The sequence below is a fragment of the Calonectris borealis genome, chromosome 1 (assembly GCF_964195595.1).
Source record: "Calonectris borealis chromosome 1, bCalBor7.hap1.2, whole genome shotgun sequence".
Lineage (NCBI taxonomy): Eukaryota > Metazoa > Chordata > Aves > Procellariiformes > Procellariidae > Calonectris > Calonectris borealis.
The window spans coordinates 37,396,062-37,410,468 of NC_134312.1; the positions used below are offsets into that span (position 1 = coordinate 37,396,062).

At 45.3% G+C, this 14,407-nt stretch overlaps 1 protein-coding gene across 1 annotated transcript in view; it reads right to left on the reverse strand.

Annotated features, from left to right (window-relative positions):
• The window catches only part of PPM1H (protein phosphatase, Mg2+/Mn2+ dependent 1H), a 143,205-nt gene that overhangs the window by 4,929 nt on the left and 123,869 nt on the right, over positions 1 to 14,407 (reverse strand). The window contains exons 7-9 of the mRNA XM_075148740.1: positions 13,776 to 13,839; positions 11,935 to 12,042; positions 4,166 to 4,317 (exon numbers count right to left, since the gene is read on the reverse strand). Of these exons, the coding sequence (XP_075004841.1) occupies positions 4,166 to 4,317; positions 11,935 to 12,042; positions 13,776 to 13,839 (324 nt within the window). The remainder of the gene's footprint in view (positions 1 to 4,165; positions 4,318 to 11,934; positions 12,043 to 13,775; positions 13,840 to 14,407) is intronic.

Genomic DNA, 14,407 nt, shown 5'->3' on the forward strand with positions numbered 1-14,407 from the left:
TGGAGATGGCTGAACACCTGCCTGCCGATGGGAAGTAGGGAATGAATTCCTCGTTTTGCTTTGCTTGCGTGCACGGCTTTTGCTTTCCCTATTAAACTGTCTTTATCTCAACCCACGAGTTTTCTCACTTTTACCCTTCTGATTCTCTCCCCCATCCCACCCGGGGAGGGTGAGCGAGCGGCTGCGTGGTGCTCAGAGGCCAGCTGGGGTTAAACCACGACACTCGTAGAGACTGTGAGATGCGCAAGAAAACCAGCATATTGAAGCAAAGGAAAAGGAAGAGGTGAAGGCAGTACTGAGGTAACATATTCCTCTTCTTGTGTAGAGCTGAATTGGAATGATGCTGTTCAACTTGGCACTAGAGGAGACAGGGTGAGTCTCTTGTACCTGGAGATGAATAGCAGCAGCAGTCCATTACCGAATGCTTTATTCTCCAGCGCTGTGAACTTGGGATTCAGCTGTCAAGACAGCATTAGAGAACTGCTGAAGTAGTTTTAAAGTATCCACTTCCCCCTAATGAACAGCCTCGCTGGAATACAAGTTTTGTGTTTTAAGAATAAATATATATGTTGTTTTTTCCTTCTGCTGAAGCTTTCAGTATTGATCAGTGAAAGTACTGCAGGAGAAATGGTGACAGTGGGGGAAACGTGCTGCTGTCTGAGCAGCTTATCTTCTCACACCCAGCAGAGGTGGAGCAACTCCCCAGCATCCTCATAAATCTCTAGCTAATGTGAGAGGGAAAGCGAGAGGGAATGAGGAAGGACAGGAGGAAGGACGAGAAATAAAAGATTCCCAAGGTCAGTGGGTAAACCTGCATAAGTGCAGCTGAAGGAAATGGGCAAGAGTCATGCTCCTCTATCTTCATACCTTTTCAGAGAGATGATGTGTGCAGAGAGATGAAGGCAGCAGTGTGTCGCTACCACCTGTTCTTCACACAGGGTCCCCTTCATGCTGTTGTCTGCCACAATACCCATAAGAAATGAGCTGGCTAAGAAATCCAGCTCCACCCCAACTTCTTCACTCCATCACAGCCCTCAGGATGAGACTGTTCTCTAATCAAGTCTGTGCCCATCACCCGCTGCCCAAATCCCCTGAGGCTGTGTCTGCATGTCTGGGTGAAGACAGACCCGAGGACTTTGCTCTCCCTGCACTTGGAGATGCCCAGGCACATGCTACGTTTGACAGGATTCAAAGATGTTTTTCTGTGGGTAACAAACACTCACAGTTCTGACAGTAAATATCAGCAGGAGAGTGTCCCAGGAGTGTTGCCGAAGGCTGTAAGCTTTTACCCATCAGGCTATACAATGACTTCTAATTCAAATAGGAGGGATATTGTTCCCTCAAAGAGCTAATTACGTAACAGATAACTACTCTGCAGCTCTAAAATCTTCCTCCCTAGCTTTGTTTTTTTTTTAAAAAAAAAAAAAAAATAGTGCTGTCAGGGAATAAGTAGGCTACTGGGTCAGGCGGATCCAGAGTCTGCTCCACAGGTAGTTCTCCAGAAGACCACAGCATTACCAAACCCAGGGGGCAAGTCTCTTATGTTCTGACAAGTTTTCTACATCCCTAGAGATTTCACATTTCCAGCTGATCACCTCACCACAGACTATGTCGCTACACCCATCACAGAACATGACATTTTGTGGGATAACATTTCCTTTAAACATAACACTGATAATACGGCAAACAAAATTTTCCTGTCACTGACTAGTGAGAGGAATGAACGCAGCTCCACAGTCTGAGCTGCTATGCTATTGTAAATTCATTTGTTATACCTCATTTGGACCACTGTGAAGTAATTACGTAAAACCTCTCTCACAGTACTTTAAACCCTTTAAATATTCTTTACAACCAAGCAGCAAGAGCAATTCCACAAACGTAATTTTCATAAATATCATTGTAAACTATATGAGGGACTGCTCTAATTACCTTTTGCAAGCTGGCGTGAGAAATGTCTTGCCACCACTATTTGTAAGCCTCTAAATGACCTGGCACAAAGTTACTTAAAAGAACAAATTAGTTTTCAATTCAGATGTCCATTCATAGACCAGTAGGTCAAACACTAATAAATGTGTTTGTTCTAACTCATAATACAGCAGGCCCAATTCTGGAGTGTGTTGTACTCACACTGGCACAAACTGGGACTAATCCCCCCGAATTACTGGGACTAGACCAGCACAAACAACTAAATGAAACAAAGAAAATCTCTTTTTTCCTTTAGTGTCTCTGATTTCTATAAGTGTTTTATAATGGATGAAAAATTACTCACCTAACAAGTCAAAAGACCGAACAAAGAATTCCCATTCCTACTGCAGCAAACATGGTGGCCATCACCAGCTTTGGAAAGACCAAAAGGAACAAGACAGACATGACACACCCAGCCTGTATTCACAAGACAGGACCAGCGAGGACGGTAGGAAGAGGCAACCTTTCCCAATTACTAGATGAGAATGGAGAGAGAGCAGGGCAGAGGAACTACATTATACCAGGTGCCTTTGCAAGAGGCGACTCAGGGGTGCAGAAATGAGAGCAAAAGCTCCCTAGCACCTCTGAACGTTGCTAGGGAATAACCGAAAGTAGACCGGGTGGGTCATCTCCTCCTACCTTAAATTAATGGCATATCTGCATAGCACAGTGCCAGATGCCCTGGAAGTGCCCCTCGCTAATCCTGCCTGATCTCCCAGAGAGAGGGCAGAGACACTTCCATGTCTTGCTGAAGTAGAGACTGCCCCGGCTGTCATTCATACCACATGTCCTCTTCAGCGCAAGGAGGTGGGGAAGGTCAAAATATTGCAGTTGCAGCTTCATGTTAACCATCCAGTCACCTGAAGACAGACTGCTTGCAGCAAAACATCATTTTGCATTCCATATTTGTAAGTGTCAGGGCAAGAAAATACTGTTTGCGAGTTACTTTGGAGCTGCTCTCGCTTTAAAACCCAAGTGGCTGTCAGGGTGTCCCAGTTATCTTCCTTGATTGCTGACGGAGAACAGGACTGACCCTGTGAAGATGACTGCTTAGAAACATGAGAAACACCAAGTATTTTGAGATGGGTTTCCCCATGTCCTCAAGAGTTGCCACATCTAAACAACTGTAACTTGAGTTCTTGCACTGTCCCGCATGTTTTCACTTGGCTGCCAAGATATCCCAGAGCTTATTTCTGAAGCTTCACTTTCTGCAGGCCAAGTGGGGATGCGTAAAAAGCTTTTCCCCACTCTCAGTCCAGGGCGAGGGCAGAAGAGAGCGACGGCTAGGCCTGAATTCAGGAGCAACACACACTTCCCTTCCTGAACAGTCCCTAGGGAAGGATAAACCTCTTTCCACTTTCACAGTCCTCCCTTTTACAAGCGAGAGACTTCTGATCTCTAGTGTAATGTTTTAATTCAGGGCGACACCGAACTCAGCAGCACACAGACTGATGGACTCACTCAAGGCAGACAGCGCTCTAGCTAGTTGTTTGGGAACTTACTAGTTTGCTTGATGGTATGTTTTAAAGACAGAAACTGATCAAGTAACAGATGATAAAGACAGGAAAATGAAGAGGATGAGGTAGGTTAAAATTGAAATGAAACAGAATCCAACTAAGTGAAATAGAGTCAGACTTTCCACCTATTTCCACTTATTTCGTCACCACACCTGTCCTGCAGCTGGTAGCACTGAGCATCCCCTACTGAAGGTGCGTTTAAAGGTCACAGCATGACCATGAATGAGTGGGAACCACACTGTGCAGTATTTATACATACATACACACAGCGAGAGAGAGGGAGATACCATGCTGATGACGTCCTAGTGCGAAACAATCTTCAGTGTTAAGGGACTAGCCAGGGGAGAGTTAAGTGGAAACCTGTGACTACTGGAGACAGAGACCTGTTGCTAAGACCTCAGCCTCCTACAGTTTCCACAGGACCTCGTACAGCAAACAAAATGGATCCCATGCCAAGATACCGTGATCCCACAACTTTTCCTTTGAAGGCAGGCAATTCTGAGTTAGACCCTCTCCTCCAAGCCCCTCCATTTGCTGCAGAGGTTCCATCCAACTTCTAAAAATGTCTCCTTGTAAGTGTTGCATATTTACTGAATGTTTTTCTTATCATACTTTTTACAAAAATACGTTACCAGAAAGCGCTCTTCCACGGAGAAGCTAGAAAATCAGGGATGAGCACAAACCTGTGGGGATCATCCGGGTCACAGTTTGGTAGAAAGTTAGTGACAGCTTCTGCCACTTCTTCATTTAACAGCACATCCCAGAGTCCATCAGTAGCTAGGATCAGAACATCATCCGGCCCATGCTCGTACTGCAGGAGGTCATAGACTCTCACCTAAAACAAAAAAACCCCAAGAGACATCCATGAAGGAAGAGACTGGCAGACCTGTTCGTGAAGTGTTGCTGCGTTTGGCTGCAAGTTACCAGGTTCGGCCAGGGCTCTGAAACACCTCTCCTGCAGCACTGCTGGGATCTGTCTCCAATTTAGCCCTCGAGATGGCAACCCTTCTTGCCCCGGCTCAGCACGGCTCGACTGCTGACCCCAGCCGGGATGGACGCAAGCGTTCCTAAGCCGGGCTGTAAAGCACCGTGCCGCCGGCTGCCGGCAGCGCTTGAAGCCTCTCCCGCCCGGCAGCCTGGTTTTGGCATGCGAGGCTCTTCCCTATCATTGGCAGGACTAGTCATATGGAAGCTGAATAATTTATTCGATGAATTTTTGACATTTTTTAATAAAATATTCACAAATAATTGTTTTCACTATTTGTCCAGATCCATTTAACTCTGCCAGATAAATTGCACATGTTCAGAAATGCCTGTGTCACAGAAGGCATCGCATTCGCTTTTCTAGACCTGAGGCAGCTGCTGCACTCAAGAATTACACCTGAGCAAGTGAGTAGTTCCATGAAAAGGAGAAAAACTGTTTACCTGCTCAGTTATGTGTATCTGTAAGGAGTTCAGTAGGTAGAGACCGTTCAAAATCTGCACAAAAGTGAACCCCTAAGCTTATCCACACTATTAAAATGCCCACCGGCTTCACCTTGTCAGTCTGCAGCCACAGTCACGCTGACCACTGCTGCTGGCACCTCCGTAACACCCTGCCTTTAAAACAACTTCCACCCTCCTCTTCCCAACAAGGCTGGGGAAAGCCGGGAGCAGAAGAGGCAGATACGGAGGGGCCAGGAGGCCGTCAGCTGAGCCAGAGGAAAGGTCATGGCAAGCATCTTAAACGGAGCCTTTAGTTGGGTGTAACTCTCCTTCCAGCACACACTGTATTCCAGCTGACAAACTGCCTGCAATTTCCAGGTTGCGATGGGGAGCCGTTACGAAGCACTCACGGAGCGCTTTAATTACCACAGCAAGAACCACAGTTTGAAAGAAGTGTGACAACCTTGGCAAGGCAGACAGGAGGAAACGATCATCTGTACTGAAGTTCGGAAACGGTGCACCCCGTCATGCACCCTGCTCTGGCCTCGGGCTCCACTAACAGCAGCGGCAGTCAGGAAATTTGTCAGAACAAGCATTTGGCATAACTAGAAAATATGAGCTGTTTTATTCTCCCTCCTGGTGCATTCTCCCCTTAGGAGCCATGGAGCAGGCAATGCACATAAAATGCCTGGACCTTTTAATGTAATTATGATTTTATGGGACTGCAACCAGTACCGGAGGAAAAAAAAAAATCACCTAGACCTGACCGCTAATCCTTACTTGTTCGTCTTTCACTCAAAAGCACAAGAAGGTCATTTGTAAAATGCAACCTTCACTTCATTATCTAAGGTAGCAGCTGAATAAGGACTTCGGAGAGGATTAAAGTCAAGGCAAGATACTCTCTTCATTAGAGCATATCTCCTTATTCAGATTGAGTGGGAATACTGTTATAGAAGAGATCCCTATATGCAGCACAGCTCTCCTCTCAAGCCCATTGCATAGAAACCAGTAGCGTCATAGTCCCCATTCCCCAAAATTTAGTTCAGCCTATAATAGCCCAGGGTTTCAACTCGGAAATCACTGGGGTGTGGGGGCTAAGTTGGCCAACAGAGCCATCAATAAGCACCACGTGTTCTGGTCAGATCTCTTGGGTACGGGCAAATATTTGAGAGCATCGGGGTTAATGCTCAGGGATGCACTCAGCAGCAAGCCCCTCGTAGGAATAACCAAGCTTCGAACGTCAGCGCTCGGAAAAGCACATCTACCATGACCCTCCCACCCAGGCAAAGTAGACATTACACCACAAAAGCCCTTTTTGCAGGAAACCAAGACTGTGCATCAGTGATCTGAATCCTCCTGAAATGAACAACCTTGTCTGACTGGGGAGCAGCACTGGGGCAGATAAGAAACTTGTCAAAGCTACCTGCAGCCAATCCACAGGTCAAAAGGTCCAAATCCTTGGTGTAGCACAATGCTAGAGCAACACCAAGAACGGATCATTTTACCTAGAACGTGTTTAGGTTTTGGGGAAAAGAAAAAAAAAATGCAATCACTGATTTTATGGGTAATCTGGGAACAAAGTAGTTACTTCCTAAAAGCAAAAGCTTTGTGAACTGAGCACCTCCAGGAAGGGTTGCAATTGAGAAGGAACTAGATGTCAGAAGAGTTGCAGAGAAGGGCAGTGGGGTGAGCAATAAGGGATGCTAGGCTGGTACCCAGGCTAAGGAAAAGAGAGTGCCAAGGTTACAGGAGGCAAGCTTGGGGCAACTTCAGGTAAGATTCTTGTATACAAGGACCAATTGGACACACAACAAAACGTTCACTGAAATGCAGCTTTGCCTGCCTTCCAGTTACCACAGCAGCAACACATTAGGGCAGCCATGTCCATATAATACTTAATTTTTTCTTAAGCTCTTTCTTTGTGTCTTTCCTCAGATTTCTAAAATACAGCTGCAGGTGCCCCCAGTACGTTGCTGACAAAAATGAGTTAATTTAGAGCTGTCCAGTCTATCGTAGGTTTGGGTTATGTTCACAGTCCACCTTGCCCAGGTGCAGAAACAAGCCAGCTCCTAACCCTTCACTTTTCTGCTAGCAGCTTTGTTCTAGTTCTTACCTGGGTCAATGAGGGTCTCTTGCAGTAGCGACACGTGCCTTCAGCTGGACACGGAGCAGTGTGACAGGAGAGCTCCCGGAGGCACACAGGTTGGGCAGCACCACCAGGGCACGTGTAATGGATGCTCAGACCAGCAGGACTCAGCAAACAACCACTCCACGCACCCCACATTGTGCAACACCCCATAGCATACTCCACACATGCTGTACGAAAAAGGCGAGTTGTGATATGCCAGAGTTTCGGAACAACACGCAGAGATCCAGAGAGTTACTTAAGTGCCAGCAACAGCAAGCAACCCCGCAGCCCTGTAAATCTTATGTGACCGAAAGCAGCTCATTGCCTCCAATAGAAATTATTACTTTTTAAATTTATTTTTTTTTTAAATTTCAGAGCCAACCTACCTAACGACTGCTTCCTTCCCATAGCCGTATTTCAGGAAACTCAACAACAGCGAGGTTTAAGTGATGTTCTGTCTGTGACAGAAGTTCGCACAAAGCTGCAAGCACTCCAAAACAGTATTACATAGCCCCACTAGTGCAGGTGATGGCTGGCCAGACACTGGCCGGCAGCACAGAGGTTTCCTTAACTGGTGCTGCACCCTTGACAAATTTCCCAGCAACTCCACTCAGAATCTTCAGACTTTCCGTCGTGACTCATTGCTTCTGCAGCCAGACATCAATCCTGATAGTGCTCCACAGAACTCATGTCCTCTGCCCCAAATGCCTTGGGCTACCTGTGCTCTGTCCCCTGCCTCCCGTGCTGTCCCGAGAGCCTTGCCACCAACTCCCCCCAGCTTCCCGGCTCCTTCTGTGCTGCCCTGGCAAACTTCCTCACCCGAACATCTCTCTGGAGCATCAGGGCACACCTCGAAGGAGCCTAGTTTGGTCACCATACTTCTACCATCCACTGATGTCTTACTTGACTTGCAGCAGCCCACCTGTAATCTAGCTAAACTTGACTTTAGTAACCAGAAAATGTAAAAAGCCAACGATAAGGAAGTAGCACCACCTCGGTAGCACAAACATCCGTGACAATAAGAGTTGGGTTATGCTATATTTTATCCTGACTGGTACTTACAGATCTCTGCTGATAGGTAACAGCGGATACACATCGCTAGAGCCCATAGTCACACACGACATCTTTCCGAACATGTGTTATGCAGTTTGTCAGATAACGCCTTTCTTCAATCCAGATATTTGTTTCTCATATTGCTCACCTACATGCAGTCAAGAGCGCTGCGAAAAACGCTCTGGGCAAGCAACGAACGAACAGGTGGGTTGGTTTTATATTTACATTTCAAACAGATCTACCCACCGGACAAAACCTGCGTTTGGCTGCCGAAAAGGACCACAGCAACTCTGCGAAGGCGCTGCGGCTTGTTTGCCAGGTTTGTTTTTAAGAGGCAGCCAACGCGAGTCCCTGCGGCTTGAAAACCGCTCACAACAGAGTGACACCGAGCCTGCAGCCACCTGAGGTGCTCCTCAGCAGCCAGCCTCGCGGGAATTCGAACCAAACAACAGCCCGCATTCACCCGCCTGCACTATTGATCAACTCGGCTACTTCAATAAATTAAGCCCTTTCTTAATTGTATCGTCCCTTTTTATGCGCAGTGTTATCCAGCACAGCTTCGCTGGCAAACGATGAGATCTTTCAATACCACCCTCCAAGTAATTTATATGTAAATAATAAAAAGCGGGTCCCAACACTGCTCCCTGCAGCACTCACCAATTAATCTCCTTTTAGCTTTTTACTGCCACCCTTTGTTTCCTGCCCTTTAGCCAATTTCCAGTAGATTGTGCCAACTTTCCACTTAGTCTATAGCTTCATATCTTTTATATTAATAACCTGTGATGCAGAACAGCTTCTCAAATGTTTTCTGAGAAATCAAAGTGCTCATGCAAGACCATCTACTGCATTTTTTTTTTTTTAATTCTCTAGTAGACATAACCCTGAAGGACTTTAAGCTACAAGCGTGATGTTTGCTTCTTGAAACCACCTTGACTCCCTTTGATCAAACAGTACTTCTCTAACCATTTGCCTCGCTTGTTTTTTTAAACGCTCTAACTCCTAAAGATTTCTCCAGAAGGCAAATGTGAATCTAAAATGGTGTCCTCTGACATATTTGTGGAATTGTCAGAAAGATTTTACTAACATAATGGAAGGGGAGAAATTCTCCTTCATTACCTTCTCATCCTTTGCTGTGGTGGCTGGCTTCAGGTTCATCGCTGGCAAGAGCCAAACGCTGCCGTCAGAGCCACACCTCTCCCACCAAACGGCTGAGCTGCCATTCGAAAAATCTCAGGATGAAATTCTGCTTTTCAGCTGCAACAAGGCAGATCTTGCTGAGCTTTAAAAAGCAGAATTTCCTGCTGAAAGCTTTCAAATGAACTGTTCCATTATGAAAAATAAATATTTAATTCCACGCCAGAGAGCCTCAGCCATGGCTTGCCTGCTTTGTGCTACTCCAGTTCATTATAAAAGGCTCAATTCTCTAGAGCTCACCAACCTGCAGAAGTCCTCCAAATCTGGTCTCGTAACAGCTGAGCCACTGAATCCTGATTACATTTGTCAGTCTTGGCTACATGACTTCTCCTCCCATAGCCTGGCACTCTATCAGAGTATCATTTCACACCACCCTCAAATTACTTTTATATGCCTATTTCTGGATGTAGTCTCAGGGATGCTTACCTTTCCTTCAGCTAAATTTTGGTGGACATGGCATACCGGACTTTTGTCACACTGGAAGGAAAGTGTTCTGAAAAGTCACCACATTGCCCCCCAACTTGGGAAAGGACGCTGTAATTACGGCACAGAAACAGAAGCCAGAGGGCTTGGATCCTCCCTCTGACACAACTCACTGTGCGCCTTAATTTCCTGTGCCTCCCCTTTTCCAGGTCTGGAAACCAGACATTGTGCTTCCCCACCTCTATATAAACAATTTGAAATCCAATGCTGCACAAGGGCCAAATACGACTGCTGCTTGACGCCACTGCCTTTACTTCCAAGCGCCAAGCTTCCCAGATGGCAGCATAAAGATGTTGTTTCTTAATGTCGGTTTCTGTGCAAGGTGCACTGTCCATGCATGGACAGAACAAGTCAGGGAAACACACGAGGAGACAAAGCACTGGGGGTCTCTCTGGGAAGAGAGGGAAGAGATGATTAAGAGAAGGAGGTGCAATGGAAAGCAAATTGGAGCATATGTTACTTCCTAATAAAATCCTTTTTTCGCCAGTACCTCTAAATTGAGGTGGGTAGTGCTCTGTCTTTCCTCTTCCTGCCCTCTTACATTTCTGCTGAATTTAGCTGTGAAGGGAATGCGGAAACAAAGCCAATTTTGCTTCCCTTTTGCGAAGCAGTTAACAGATCCTAAAACGTGGATAGCATATGAACTGGATGTCATATTCCAGAATTTGAACACGTACAGACACTCCACACAAATCAGAAAAGCCCATGAGAAGCTTTGGTTTATACACACAGACAAATACTGCAGCAGCAATTGGCAGAGATGATACTACTGAGATACTGTGCTGCAGCCATTACATACCCCAGAAACACCGGGTCTCAGCATGCCAGAAAGAAAAATAAATAGGTAGAATTGCATCATTTTGCTGGCACTAAACAAATCCATCACAGTGATGAGGGCAGAGCTGCTGCCTGCCTGCCTGAGGAGAACAGCAGCAGATCCCAAGTGAGGGATACCCCACATTCAAAGGGGGGAGAGGGAAGGTACGGGATTGACAGCAATGAAATGTGAAGGGGCTGTCTGTAGATCTCCTTTTCTTCAGGGCCAGAATCTCTCAGCACTTTTTTAATTTTTATTTTTGAAGTCTCAAAGATGTTCTAAGCAAGGTTAATTTAGTAATTTGGTTTCTTCCTAGCAGTATTATGTCATTGGTATATTTTTATTCTCTCACACTGCTATAGCAAGCAATAAATTCAAGGTCAAATACTGGGTATGGTTAAAAGTCCAGCAAGCCAGATGACAGTGGACGGCTCTCAGCATTTGGGCCATGGAACCAAAGCCCTCCTTTTTTTGTGCTGTCATTGGATGGTTTGCCCTTGCTTAATATTTTATGAAAAATACATGTCATCTGTTCCTTGACATAGGAACAGGAATGCAGTTAGAGAGGGAAAAAAAAAGCGAGGTTTGCATGTTTCTTGTTAACAAATACATTCAAATCCCTTTGGAAGGCTCGATATCCTTCACTACAATGTCTCTGGTGATCAAAAACTGGAATTGTTTGTGGCGAGGCAAGTCAAGATGATGGAGGCATTTAAAAATACCCCTAACACAAATACTGCATAACCCCCTTGCTATGCCATCATTTGGGAATGCACACTGCCATTCCTGCCATTATTTGGTGTTTGCACAAAACCATCATAAAGAATTAAGAACTGGAGGTGAAGGGGCAGACAGATGGAAGCATAAAGCACTCTTCCAATAGCTCTTGGCATTTTCCTGCTTAAGAGTTGATCTGATCCTCTGTGTAATGCAGGATACTACGCTATCGTGGAAGACATCCAGTGCTGCCTTCTGGAGAACACTGATTTACGTCAGCTTCTGCGAAGGCAGCATGATCTAGGCCTCAAGGGGAGCTGGAGCACGAGAAGGTGGGGAGAGATGGGTGTCTGTCACACTGAACGACAAGACTATGGGGTAACTGACCAAGGAGTGAGAAGGCATCAATGCTCTGCCAGGGATCAGGAGCAATCAGAGGCAGAGCACGCAGCTGGGGAAATTGTAACGTCCCTGCTATGTGGATGTTACTAATATGCTGCACCTTTGGGAAGGACAGCATGTTACCTGGATTGGACCACAATCAGAATGGACAATTTGGGAAGAACAAATAAGCACGCTAACTATATTTGTTTCTCTCCCACAAATCAGATAGTTGAACCTTGGCTTCTCCTTACCTCGGGAGATGAGGACAGGAAAGGTTTGATGTATATATTGGAGTCGTGCACTTTGAGGTCATGGTCTCCCAGTCCTCGAGTCACTCCAATTGTTGCCATAACTCGAGCCTGGAAATAAAGAAAAGCGACGGGATCAAATCTTGTTACTTGCACTGTGTCAATAGGGAATGAGATAACATTCCTACTCCACAACTGCTACAGTTAGGGATGAATTCCCTTTTTTCTCCCAGAAACACTAGATTTAACACAGCTAATCAACTTCCAAGCTTTTCACACTCGCGTCATCTCCATTTCTCTCATCATTCCAAGCTTTGTATTCATGCACATCCTAGTCTGTGTACACCCATTTTAGACTGTGGCCATCTGTAAGAGACCTGGACTATGGAAACCCAGCCCAGTCGCCTCGCTGTCCCACGCCAGTCTACGAGAGCATTCCTTCAGCAAATTATAGTGTTAGTAAACAGTTATTTTCATAAACTGTTAGTTTTATAAAAAGGACGAGGAGCCTGATTACACACCTAAGAAACCTGCGGCCTCTTCCTATTGACATATTGCCATATATTCCCTCCACCAAGGTAAAGCGCCAAAGGCCACCTTGAATTGCTGAACACACGGGTGACGGTGGCACCGACCACAGTGCTCTCCTCTGTGGAGAGCCGGTCCAGGGCAGGGCTGCTGTCACCTCAAATCTACCACTTCCTTCCCCAAGCACCTTCCTCTGCGACATGAGCCATTTCCCGAGAGGTGCTGGGCTCTTCTTCGTTAACGCTTCTCCAAAGACTGACCAGGCAGACTGCCTCACCAGCAACCTCGTTCTCTGCATCCCCCAAACTCTAGTTTAGTCACAGCAGCTTCTGAACGAGAGAGCTCACAGCATCAATAACAGCGAGCAACTGACTCAAAATTATTTTGCCTCACTAACCCCTGGCTCCATAAGGCAATAAGAAAGTAAATTAAAAAGATGTGCATGAAATGTTTTGCAAATAATTATAAACCTAACCAAACTCAGAGATAAGCTGCAGGTCTGAACCTTCAAAACTTGGACTAATTTTGAAGAGCGTGTATTTTTGCATTGAGATAAGAACCTAACGCAGCAGGGGAGCACTATTTAGAAACACAACGAGCATACCAATATCGGCAAACTGACACTACTGCGTCCTTATATTGATCCTACTGCTGCATCCAGCTAAGCTTGCTGGGATCAGCACTAATGATCTCACTGTTCTTAATCACGGAGCTGGAAACAAAGTACACCCAAATGGAATGGTTTGTTTCTCCCTTTCAAGAAAAACTATCAGCATTCACACAACAGAAAAATTTAACAGTGAATTCACGTACACTAGCTGAAGAAGATATGGCTAAGGGGTGTCATACTTCCCGAATCCTGCCCTGATCCCTCCCCTTCCTAAATTAGGGTTTCACATCTCAGAGCACTCTAAAATGCTATTAAATATCCTCCTGCTTTGTTTTCAGCAAACATGAGGTATTTTGCTGTCTTCATCCAGCCTAGTTATATTTTACAATGAAACCAAGAACACTTTAAGTCAATTATTTAAGACAGTCTCATTGTAGCCTACTTACAATGAAAGAAAAACAAAAGCAAACTGAACAGCAAATGACTATGTTTGCTATAAAAATGCTTTTTAGTATGTTGAGCTCCCCCCGCCGCCCTCCAGACATGAGACTGATTTATGACAGAACCAAGATATTCTTTCAAGCTGTCAAAACGATAAAATAAAGAGATACTGAGTGGAAAACACTGGACTGCCACAGGCTAAATCAAGTGGTAAACAGCACAGAATTCCTTCTTCCTTTGGTCTGAGGAAAGCAAACGTGCCCACCTTCTTGCCTTCTCCATATATAAGGGGAAACTTCAAGTCATCTTCCTCAATGGTTTTGTATGCCCTGTGGGGGAGGACAAACAACATTTATAAAGCTTGCACTCAATTAGTGACCCAGTGCCCCGAAACAAGCAGCTGTGATTTAAAAAAAAAAAAAAAAAAAAATTATTTTTCCTAGGGACTCTGTCTTTGAACCAAGATGTAAATTTCTTTTTCTGTAGAAAGATTTTCCCTCACCAATTATCCATTTCACCAAAAGGAAAAATGAACACGAGGAAATATCTAACATGCCAAGCTGCTCCTATTGCTTGCAAGGAAAAAGAAGTGGACTGGAATAACATCCTAATCAGGTACGATATCGTTGGCTATGGCAGCAGCTATACCGTAATACAGTGTCATAAAAAAACCCCAACCAAACAAAAAAAAAAATCCCCAACTCACCAAGAAGCTAACCAATGACTAGATTCACACTGTTAACGTGAAATGGTGAGCAACGACAGGACACGTACACAGTCAAAGTGTGAAACTGCTCTCCGACCCTGTTCTCACCTTTCAGGACCGCTTAAACCAAGACAAGCTTCACGTGCTGAAGAGTCTTAGAAGGATATTTAGTGCTCATTTGACCTTGACTG